Source organism: Cricetulus griseus (assembly GCF_003668045.3).
Source record: "Cricetulus griseus strain 17A/GY chromosome 1 unlocalized genomic scaffold, alternate assembly CriGri-PICRH-1.0 chr1_0, whole genome shotgun sequence".
Lineage (NCBI taxonomy): Eukaryota > Metazoa > Chordata > Mammalia > Rodentia > Cricetidae > Cricetulus > Cricetulus griseus.
In genome coordinates, this window is record NW_023276806.1 from 141,645,774 (window position 1) to 141,657,539 (window position 11,766).

Here is an 11,766-nt window from a genome sequence, read left to right on the forward strand (position 1 = left end):
AACAAATAAGATTTGCGATTTCCCCCCATTCCATAGGTATTCTTGGAGTTTAACATATTTCATGAAAGTGCTATGAATTTTATCTGTATTTTCTAAACAGAAATTGTTCTGCAATTATTCATTGGGGAAATGATGATCCTGGTAGTTTTGAAGAATATGACTAAATTATGATTTAAGATTATAAAGTATTTAAGTTTTTAGACTAAATGTTTCCCCACAATTTTATCCTTATAGACTTCTAAATCTGTCTCTGAATTCTGAGGTGGTATTGGATCAAGATGCAATTGATGTCATAATTCATGTAGCAAGAAATCCACATGGCCGAGATCTTGCCTGGAAGTTTTTCAGAGACAAATGGAAAATCCTAAATACCAGGTAGATATTATCATCTTTTCATGCCTGAAAGAATAAGTGAAAAACCAATATTTGAAGAATACTCAAGGTTTTTGTTAGCGCTATGATCCAAATGATAGCATTAGATCTTATATAATATTCAGCAAAGATGGCTGTTGGCTGTTGTTCATGAAATTCATGATTATTTTAACACTTTTCTAACATTCCTTATTTAATAAAAATTGATAACTTTAGTTAATGGGAAAGAATGGAGAGACTAAAAATTGTTTTGTATGGCAACTTTGCTTGGAAATTCATCAAACTGCATAAACTTGAAATCCTTTCACAAAACTTGTATATTCTGTATACATTATAGGGACAAAACCTAAATCACATATAAATGCTATTTCAACAAGGAACTTTACTCTTGTAGAATTGTTTTAAATTCCCTTTAGATATAAATATCATAAAACACCTCAATAAAATAGTGACACAGAGAAGATTCATTAATCACTTAGATCATTGTATTATTCCAGCTGCAGTAGAATTAATTCCCAGGATATCTAGTTTCATGGTGAGAATTCTTCAGCTTCAATTTTAGAATTTATTGCATTATGCATTTAAATATATTATAATGAATGCTAATTTATGTCTCTGATAATCTCTATGGTATTTTGAAATTAAATCTATTATGGAACATGTAAATGCTCCATGTTATTCTTCAGCATGAATTTCTCCAAGATAGTAAGCAGACCTAACATTTGGGCTCTTGAAAGCTGATGTAAGAACTATTGTATGTTTTTTCACTCCTTTATCAGTTATCCTTGCACAACAAGTTCATCAGAATGTGTTGTTACAGTTACATACATTTCTGTCTATAGCTACTTTGTGAGAAACCATTGGGATACCTATAAGACACACTGACATAGTGTGTTTTCAGTTCATATCTTAGAGTGATAGGACAATTAGAGCTTGCATTGCCAATTGTGTTTATAATAAGTCATGTAACAGGAAGTAATACATATGAGTTTAAGGGATTTCAAATACAAACACCAACATTTCTTTGGTTTGATAAACTTACGCTCGGTAGGATCCATTCACATACTATTTATTTCCTATTACTCCATTTCTCAGCATTCTTATTTTGTCTCTGAGAACCTATGGCCACCATTCAAAGGGTAGAAAGACTGAGATTTCAGTATACAAACATGGTTATCTTCACAAGGAGGAGTGCTTTATTAGCTCCCATTTTCCTTCCAGTTTGCAAACATCAGGAATGATGGGAAGGTCTGTCTAGGATATTATATTCTCACATTATAGGGTCCTTCTGGTTCTAAGTATCATGTATTCTCATGGCTTCTATTGCTCCCAGAACCACCAGAACTCACACCCTTCGTCTGATATTGCCATGTAGTAAAGCCATTCTCACTGAGGTCCCCTATGGGAGTCCACCTGAAAACTAAACCTATAATTTGCACTTGTCTTTCTTTCCCTGGTAAGTTAGATAAGTATTCACCAATATCTCAAACCACACAGCTCGAAGTCTATAAAGACATTCTCCTTCATTTCATCATGTATAATACAGATCCAAGGTGCTTTCAACAATCCTAATTGTTGAAGGCTTCCTTGCTATTTCTACCACTTGTTTAGCAGTACTTATTCAGTAGTTTTAAATTGGTCTTCCATCTTTCTGTCTCTTTACTCACACTTGCTGATGTGTGTGTGTGTGTGTGTGTGTGTGTGTGTGTGTGTGTGTGTGTGCACATATAACTTCGTTCTTTTCCTTTTCCTTTTAATTTTTTTTGTCTAGAACCTTCTAACAAGTGTTAGAAGGATTCTGTGCCACTCTGAACATAGGAGCTTCATGATATATGTTTTATTTACCTCTCAAGACTTTCTGTCTGGCCCAGCCTCACAGTTTATGCCCTCCTTATGCAATGAATTGAAACTGTCTTCACATATCATGCAGTTTTTCTTGCCTTTGTTTATGTCAGACTTCTGCTTGGTATCTCTTTTTCAGAACAACAGTGCAGTCATTTATATGCATCTCAAAAATTCAGAACTATAGACCACCTCTGAATTCTGTGCATCATTTTATCAATGCTATATCTAGTTACATTACATGAGAATTATCTCTTTACATGTCTATGTCCTCAACTACATAAAATATGAGGTAGAGATTATGTTCTGCTCTTCCTCATCTGGGAGTATAAAGGAAAACCATCAGATCTCCCTTAGAAGGAAATGGCTTTTTTTCTTGTATGGTCAGCCACATTTCTGACCACATGTCCTTGACAATGGTCACTTGTGTTAGTATTGAAGTTATTGGTTTACTTTCTTGAGACAGTGTAACCATGTAATCTTAGCCCTCCTGGAGCTCACCAAGTAGACCAGTCTATCCTTAAACTTGCATCATTCTCCCTACCTCTTCTCCTGGATGCTGAGATTGAGGGTTTGTGTTGTGGCACTTGGCAGTTTATAATACCATGTGTCGGTCTATTTGCTTTAACTAAGATGTCATTTATTATCATGACAATCCTCCCATTTGATCACCTCTTTTAAATGATAAAACTAAGTCCTTCAGCAGCTGAAGTACTGAAGAGCCTGCAAGTTGGGGAAGCAAAATAAAGCATCTAGTAATAATGGCAGGGCCTTTGCTTCCAGAAGCTCAGTCTTATTGTTGGTTATATTTGATTCTATGAGCATTAAAGCCTTGATAATTGGCCTTAAGGAAGTAGAGACAAATCAACAAAGTGAGAGCTTCCAATTGACATATATACATCATCCAGCGTTCATAAGTCGATAAATGGTGTTCATAGTGTAAAAATTATGTAATAATTAATTGGATATTTTAATAACTACCTATTTAGATAAATACATAATGTAATAATAAGAGCAACTGATGCTCTTTTATGAAATATTTGTTAGTAAACTTTGCCTAGGTTTCTGAAACTTAGTTAGAATTCTAAGATTTATCCTGACTAACCAGACCACAAAATCTGTGTGACATTAGGGTCAAGGCTGAACTGGTCTTTTTCATCTTAGGGGACTTTTTCTTTACAATGATCTAAGTTGCTGTACAATAGAATATTAAAAAATGCCCCTTTCTTGGGTCTTGACTTACAAATAGAACAACAATGCCTGAATCTAATTCTAGACACCTAGACTTTGAGACTCATTGACACACAGAAGTCTCTGAAACGCTTTAGAAGGCCAGGTGGCCCTGATAGAACTGCAAGGCAAAAATGCTTCTTTGCTTCTCTTCCTCCTGAAAGAAGTGGCCAGTACTTCCCTGAGAGCTGCTGATCACCGACGGCCTTGGCAAATGCAATCCTTGGGAAACACTCCAAAAATCATTCTAACCAGATTGCATAAATCACTATCTACATAGATATTAAGACTGTTTTGTTTTATCTTTATAGGTATGGAGAAGCATTATTTATGAATTCCAAACTTATCAGTGGAGTTACAGAATTTCTTAATACAGAAGGCGAACTTAAAGAGGTAAAAATCTTGTTCCAAACTTATAGAATCACATGAAATTACATATTTCAACTACTTCTTTCCTTTAGATTCATATCAGTTCCCTTTGCTTCCCTCTACACACTCCTCATACACACTTGTATGGAGACACATACACATAAACACACAAATGCATGCATGCATGTGCACATGCATGTCCACACACGAATATTCTTTTTTATTAAATTTATTTTTTAAATTTTATTTTACATTCCAACCAAAGGTCTCCCTCCCATCCCTCCTGCCCCCACCCTTGCCTTCTCCCTTGCTCCCTGCACCCCTATCAACTCTTCTCAACAGGTAAGAGTGCCCTCCCATTGGGAGTCAACAAAGTTTGGCACATTAAGTTGGGACAGGATCAAAGTCTTCCATCTTGCATTAAGGCTGTGCATCTCCGCACAGGAAATGGGCTCCAAAAAGCTAACTCAGACACCAGAGATAGTTCCTGGTCCTAGTAGCAGGGACCCCTCAGATAACCCAAGTTTCACAACTGTCTCCACATATGGAGGGCCTTGTTCGGTCCCACGGAGGCTCTACAGCTTCTGTGGAGAGTTCATGAGTTCCCACGAGTTTGGTTCAGCTTTCTCTATAGAATTCTCCATCATGATCTTGACCTCCCTTGTTCATGTAGTCTCTCATCCCTCTCTTCGACTGAATTCCCGGAGTTCAGCCTGGTGCTTGGTTGTCGATCTCTGCATCTGGTTCCATCAAATACTGGATGAAAGCTCTATGATAATAGTTATGGCATTCACCAATTTGATTACAAGGGAAGATCTGTTTGGGCACCCTCTTCACTATTACTACAAGTCTTAGATGAGGTCATCCTTATGGATTCTTGGGAATTTTCCTAGCCTCAGGTTTCTCCCCAACCCTATAGTGGTTCTTTTTATCATGATATCTCTTTCCTTGATATTTTCTTAATCCATTACCTGCAAAGAAATATCTAACATATAAAGCATGTAATGACTATGAACAATGATGAGGGCTGGGAAAAGTGGTCAAATGTAATGAATTCTGTAGCTGGGTACCAGACATTCCAGAGATCTTAGATCCAACCAAGGGACTATGGTTGATGCCAAGGTCCACAGTAAAATTCAGAGTGCTTATGTAGCCACATTAGCCTGCTAACAGCTATCCAGTTTGTTAAATGGAATAAATTCATATTGTAGGAAGAAACACTACTGCTGATAACACACGTTGAAAGCAATAGTTTACCTAAGATAGATTGTTTGGCTCCATTACAAATTAAGTTTATTAATGAAAATAAGCTTGACTTTTTAATGAACTTGTGTCCAGGTTCTGGGATATTTATCTTATCCATTCCCTATTATATATCTCAGTATGTAAGTCATCTAGGTGTCTCCTTTCCCTCCATTAACTCCTGATAGTACTTGAAAAGGATATGAGATAGGGACTATCAATCACATGGGACAACAATAACACAATAAAGATTCTTTTTATTTGGTTATGATAATTAATGCTGCCCTTTCCTCTTCTGCTTTGCACAGTATATAGCCAATATTTAGCACAGAATTCCTAGTTTCATTAGTTTCCCCAGGCGACAGGCCGAAAGCTGTGACCCACAGATGATCCCATGGAGCAGCATTCCTTTAGAAGCATTGGACCTGACACCTCTGTCACATCTTCTACTATAATGCTCAGTTCCCTGAGAGCATCTCCTTTGACTAACTTAGGATCTGTCACAATGAGTACTGTGCTGAACTAAAGCTTGGATTCTAGTGATTTCAAAGTCAGTCTTTCCCCCTGCTATGTGTGTTCTCAACCCTGAAAGATTTAGCTCTGAAATTCCAGAATATTTTTGTTACTTTTTTTTTAACGAAAAGAGCTAAATGGAGAGAACTTTTATGTGCCCGTAGGAAACAGGCCGCATGTGCAAATTATAATTGCTTTCATTATTTTTACATTTGAACTGAGTGCTTTTGATATGATTTAATATTTAATAATCAAGAAAAAGTATTGATTTAGTCACAACTGCTGCAAACATTGAAGGGAGCTCAGAAGTCTCTCCTTTTACCCTCTCCTTCACCCTGTCCATCCTATTTCCCTCTCATCTCCAGGCCAGGCTCCCTTTCACCTTTATCCTTCTTTTCTTTGTTTACCATTCATATATTCCCTGTTTTGATAATACGAAGGTCACAAAAATCATGCTTTAAATTCAGGTTTCATTGAATTCAACACATGCAGACCTTGCTTTATGCATTTTGCTTACATTTTCATTTTATCCTTTAATTAATTGCCAATTTAATGTTCCAAGCTACCCCATCATGAAAGTTGTGATTTCAAAAAATGAGCCTAAATTGTGCCTTTTGTTCCATTATCTTCAAAGCAGATAACTGAACAATGCAGACTCTCACTGGAATGAGTGATGAGCCATTTCACTGTGGACTTGCTTGCTCTCACTTTCCAGTTTAGCTGTTCTGCTGGAAGCCCTTCCATACTCCCACCACCTAACTGTTTCCTGTAGATGTAGGGAATATGATTTTTCAGGTGGGATAGGGTTTACTTTGTGTTGTCAGTCATTTCTTCCTTAAGCAGAACGTGTCAGGCAATATCAATGTCTTCCCTTTGATGTTAAACCTTGGAATTATGCCATTATTTTTGATGTTTTTCATTTTTAATTATGTGATTTGTGTATGTCTTTATATGGGTATGTGGTGCACCTGCAGTTGTGCTCAAGTGGCCAAAATAGGCTTTCAGAGACTCTTAAACTCGAGTTCCAAGCTGTTTGAATTGACCATGTGTGGTGATGGGAACCTATCTGGGGTCCACTACAAGAGCAATATGCTCTCTACAGCTGAGCCATCTCTCCAGTTCCCTGAAAAAATGATTTAATGTATTAATGACTATTATCAGCTTCAGTATTTTAATGAATTTTAAGTAGACAAACAAATGCTGCTTTATGACCCTGTCCTTCAAACTGTTCTAACATCTAATACTGGAGTTTATTCTTAAATATGTGGAACTAGCAATTTGACTGAGGCAATTTATCCTTTCCTTAAATTTTAAATTAGCAGGAGCATAGCTTCATAGCGCCTCAGAGACCTTTGCAATAATCAACTAATGTGCAATGAGGACCCTGCCAGTGTACTTGGTTCTTCTGTACAGCCCTTCTGTAAAAGAATATGTGTCCTCCCCATCACACAGACTCCATTTACAACTTCAATGGGAAAGTTGTTTACCTCATAGTAGACTAATAGCTAATTATATTTAGTTCTATAATTATCAAGATTATGTTATGCTTTGCAGTTCTTCTCTTAAAGTACTTTATGATGCTGGAGTCTAAGATACCCTTAAATAAGATGTTGTTCAATGTTAAACAACTTTTAAATGATAGATTAATAAACACACCTAGAAATTGTGCTAAGAAAATCAGAGGGCATGAACAACCCTGACATTTCACTAAATTTTATTTTACGTAAGTGTCTACACCTATTCAAAATAAAAACACAGCAGATAAATATCCTCAAACCCAATTAAGATAAAACATAATGGTAACAGAAAACCTAGCAGAGCCTGAGAAATAAACAGGACAGTCTGGATGCAAAGTGCCTTTGTCTATGCTGAGTCTGCACAGACAAGCAAGCTCAGCCAGACATTGCAGGCCCCTTGGGGACCCATGAGAAGGCTCTCAACACACATTCTCCAATGGAACTCTAGTTTAAGAGTCTCTGAAAGCCTATTTTGGCCACTAGAGCGCATCTGCAGGTGCACCACATACCCATATAAAGACATACACAAATCACATAATTAAAAATGAAAAAAATCAAAAATAATGGCATAATTTCAAGTTTTAACATCAAAGGGAAGACATTGATATTGCCTGACATGTTCTGCTTAAGGAAGAAATGACTGACAACACAAAGTAAACCCTATCCCACCTGAAAAATCATATTCCCTACTGAGGAATAGAGGCCAGAAGATCAATTTATGGCAGCCAGGGAGAGTGTGCCAGATACGCTCTGAAGACTAAACTCCTCTTTCAATGAATGAGTGACCTCAGGATCACTGAGCTCACAGGAGAAGCATTTAGTCCATTTCAATCATAATTTGAGAAATGAAACTCTAAGAGATACACTAGTTGCATTGTCTATAGGATTGTCTTACATGATAATCTGACTTTGTATCCAATCATGTTCAAGCCTTGGTTTGGAGTTTTCTCTAAGTGTTCAGTTTTTTTCATGAAGAGACCTGAGCTTCTTCATGTAAGTTAAAGTTGCCAAAGGACCATTGATCACTGTCTTGAATGTTCAGTGAATGCTTAGGAACAATATGATAACACTTAACACACTTTGAGGAGAATTGGGTGTATTTTTCATTGACACGTAATATTAATTTAATATACAATGATATCATATTCTACAAGAAATCACACAATTAAAAAATAAAATAAATGCATTATTGGTTGCTGAATGGTCACAAAATCTACCTGAATACAAGTACATGAATGAAAATGCACCATTGTATTAATGAATATCAAACTGTAATCCAAATACTTCATGTGAATGTATTTGTGGTTACAAGCATAGTGTATGGTGTATATTTGTATTTAAGCAGTGCTTAAAAGGATAGAAATGTGCATAAAACACTCTCAATCCATTCTTTCTTCCTCTTTTTCTTAATATCTATAATTTTAGTCAAATATTGCATTAATTTTATGGCAATATAATAATTCTCAGTTATGCATTAGATATCTTAAGTTTGTTTTAGCATATAGTGATTTTGATATCATGTCAACTATGTAGTTCCATGCTTTTCCATTGCCAACAATGTCTGATGATAAACTTTCAGAAAGTCCATCAATATAAAAAAAAACTACAACACCATCATAAACAAAGCAAACTGTCTATGAACTAAAATCCATATTAGTTTGGAGATGTAGAATTAGCCACATTTTCAACACCTCCAAACCTTACTTTTCCTGCCCAGATTTTATCTTGAGGCCCTGCATTTCCTTCCCAGCAGAGCCTCCATGTGGCACCCCCTATGTGATGAATCACACCCTTCACTAATTACACCACATAATGTCTCCTTGCTGCGAGTTGATTTTTCACGTTTGTCTGTTAGCACTGTAATTGTTGGTTGGTTGCCAGTTTCTTAAGGCACACAGAACAAAAAGTGAAGATGCCAGTGTTTAATCTTGCAGTGAATTCTTGAGTCTTCTCAGAGTACATGAACTCTACAAATAAGAACTCCTATCACTAAGAATTCTGATAAATCACTTAAAGGTTTTAATTTCAAATTCTCTGACTCAACACCATCTCTTCCTTATCCTTTCAAAATCTACTTGGTTGGTTGTAATCACCCCGGTTTCATAGCACTGCTTCTTTGTTCTACGATCCAGTTACTTTGGAACTCTTTTGACACTGATGGTGGTTTTAAGGCCTATCCTGCTTATTTTTAGACCATGACTAACAATTTCCTCTCTTTAAAGAAAAAGGTGAACCTTTAGCGTTACAGTCAGTTTCTAAGGCTCTTGGTTTTGTTGAACGTGTCTTGTAATTAGAATTGGTCTTTGAAGCAATACCAGCAACCTATTCTTAATACATAAATAGTTTAATTTATTATCTGCTGTGTTGTGTGTGGCATGGGTCCTGGAACTCTAGGTATGGGCAGTGAAGTAATGACAAAGGATAGACAAATATATAGTGAAGCTGGGATCAAGAGGGTTTCCACCACAACTTGGAATTTCAGTTGGTTTGTTAGCTACAGCACTGAGCAGGGGTTAGCTGATCTCAGTAGAAGATCTCTACATGTAAGCAGCCTCAGAATGTAAATATCCAGAGGGAGAATGGCACAGTCCTTAGTCTTTGCACACACTAATCTTTCATAACACTTACAATCAAACTCCCCATAAAAGCTTTGCCATCCCACTTGAACTAGGACCATATAGGTAATGGATTTGCCCATTTACCATGGGGCAGTTCCTATTGGGGTCTGTTCCCATGTCAAAATACACTTTTACTCAGTGTTTCACTCACCTCGGGTTCCTCTGCTCACTACAGTTATCTATTACTGAAACAGGAAACATATGGAGCTATTGAAATTGTAATGCTTACATGGTTTTCCTGAATTTCAGAGTAAATCATGTCACCTAAAGACACTACTAACGTATTGTTTTAAATGTATTTTAATTAGGTAATTTTTTCTTCACAATTTCATACATGTATGGTTACTCTTACTCCTGACTCTCTCTTCTCTTTTTCTAACCTCTGTCTAGTCCCCTCTTTTCTACAAATCTCTTTCCCTCACCCCTTGTTTTTTGTTTTGTTTGGTTACCCACTGAGTTTAAGCAAGGCTATCTGTATGACTACAGCCTTGGAACTTTTCATTGAAGCCTGGTGGGCCTGCTGGGGTTGGGGTGGGGCTTTAACACAACTGAAAACAGTGACTGTCTCTCTTCACAACTTTATTGGTAACCAATTAGTTCAGCAGTAAGGCCTTATGAGCTCCCTTCCATCTGTGACTGACTGATGAAGAGGTCAGTATCTTGCAGGCCAATTGCCAGTAACTGTAATTTCTGTGGGTTCATGATTTCAATGGCTGTATCTGGTCTAGAGTATGCCACTTTGCAATGCTATCTTCTATTTCTTGGATTCTTCACTCCTCCTGCAGTGTTTATTCTCATTTCAAATTTGTTCCATAATAGTATATTTAATTCCTATCATGATTATGTTACTCTTCCAAACTAGTAAATGAAGGAGCACTATGTCAATCAATGAAATGTAAGTTTGGGTTTTATAAAGAAAAGAGAGATCATTCATATGGTGCCTGCATGTGTAAAAATAGGTGAATGAGTCTCAAATTTACAAATCTGAGAACAGAGTTGGGAAGAACACATGGAATAGAGAGGCAGATAGGAATAACAATTAAAGGTGATGTGGTTAGTGTGTTGTTCATTCAGAGTCTTCATAGCTTTTCAAAGGATCTCTGTTTAGAAAATGCCAGTGTTAGCATGATATTTGGGGAAAGATATTGGTCCTAAAATATCAAAATGTCATCTAGAGGAGAGGACATTTGCTTAGTCCTAAGTGAACCCAGTATGTTAAAACAGTGCAGACTTCAAGTTCCTGAAAAGTAGCACAGACAAGTACTGTCATCATTGCCCAAGTATCAGATGTTAGCCCTACACAGCAAAGGCAGCAGAAGTCTCAGAGGCAGTGTTTGGGTGCATGGCCTTTCAAATACTACTCAAAACAAGCAGAACTAGAGGGTTCATTCAAGTTTGTCCTAGGTGTCTGCATGGCACTTCATCTCAAATGCATTCTTATTCATGTATGTTCCACATGAATTCATATTAACACAAGCAGATTCACCATGTTTAATTTCTATTTCCAGCTAAAGAGCTTTATGAAGACCTATGATGGGGTAGCCTCTGCTTCATTCTCACGAGCTGTAGAAACCGTGGAAGCCAATGTGCGCTGGAAAAGGCTTTATCAAGAGGAGTTGTTCCAGTGGCTGGGAAAAGCCATGAGACACTAATATGTATCACTTATTGAAAAACGCAACTCAGACTTTTGAGAGGACCTGCTTTCTGTGGAATGAGGACGATAGCAAGAATTTCAGTGATAATGTGTGGGAGGACTTTTTGATGTTGTTGTTGTTTGGGTGATGGGTAATTTTCTTCATTCCATTCACTCTCCATGTTTCTCCTCTGGATATTCCTCTGTATAGAAACTCTTGCAAGTGTCACTTGCCCTGGCTACTTCAGCTGTACATTCCCTGCTGTTCAGGACCAAATATGATAGTGGTGCATGTTGATGTTGCTGTCAGTTTGGAAAATCCTATCCAGAATACTCTGTGCATGGATATATGGTCCTGCCTGTGTTCCAGCATGCTTATTTAACATGTTCCAATGTTGTATGTGAATATATGTACATCCAGGATGGGCAT

General features: G+C 37.1%; 1 protein-coding gene across 1 annotated transcript in view; it reads left to right on the top strand.

Moving 5' to 3' along the window:
• Positions 1-11,355, top strand: part of Trhde (thyrotropin releasing hormone degrading enzyme) — a 353,366-nt gene extending 342,011 nt beyond the window's left edge. The window contains exons 17-19 of the mRNA XM_035451580.1: positions 235-375; positions 3,756-3,837; positions 11,212-11,355. Coding sequence (XP_035307471.1) covers positions 235-375; positions 3,756-3,837; positions 11,212-11,355 — 367 coding nt within the window. The remainder of the gene's footprint in view (positions 1-234; positions 376-3,755; positions 3,838-11,211) is intronic.
• Positions 11,356-11,766: the final 411 nt, after the last annotated feature.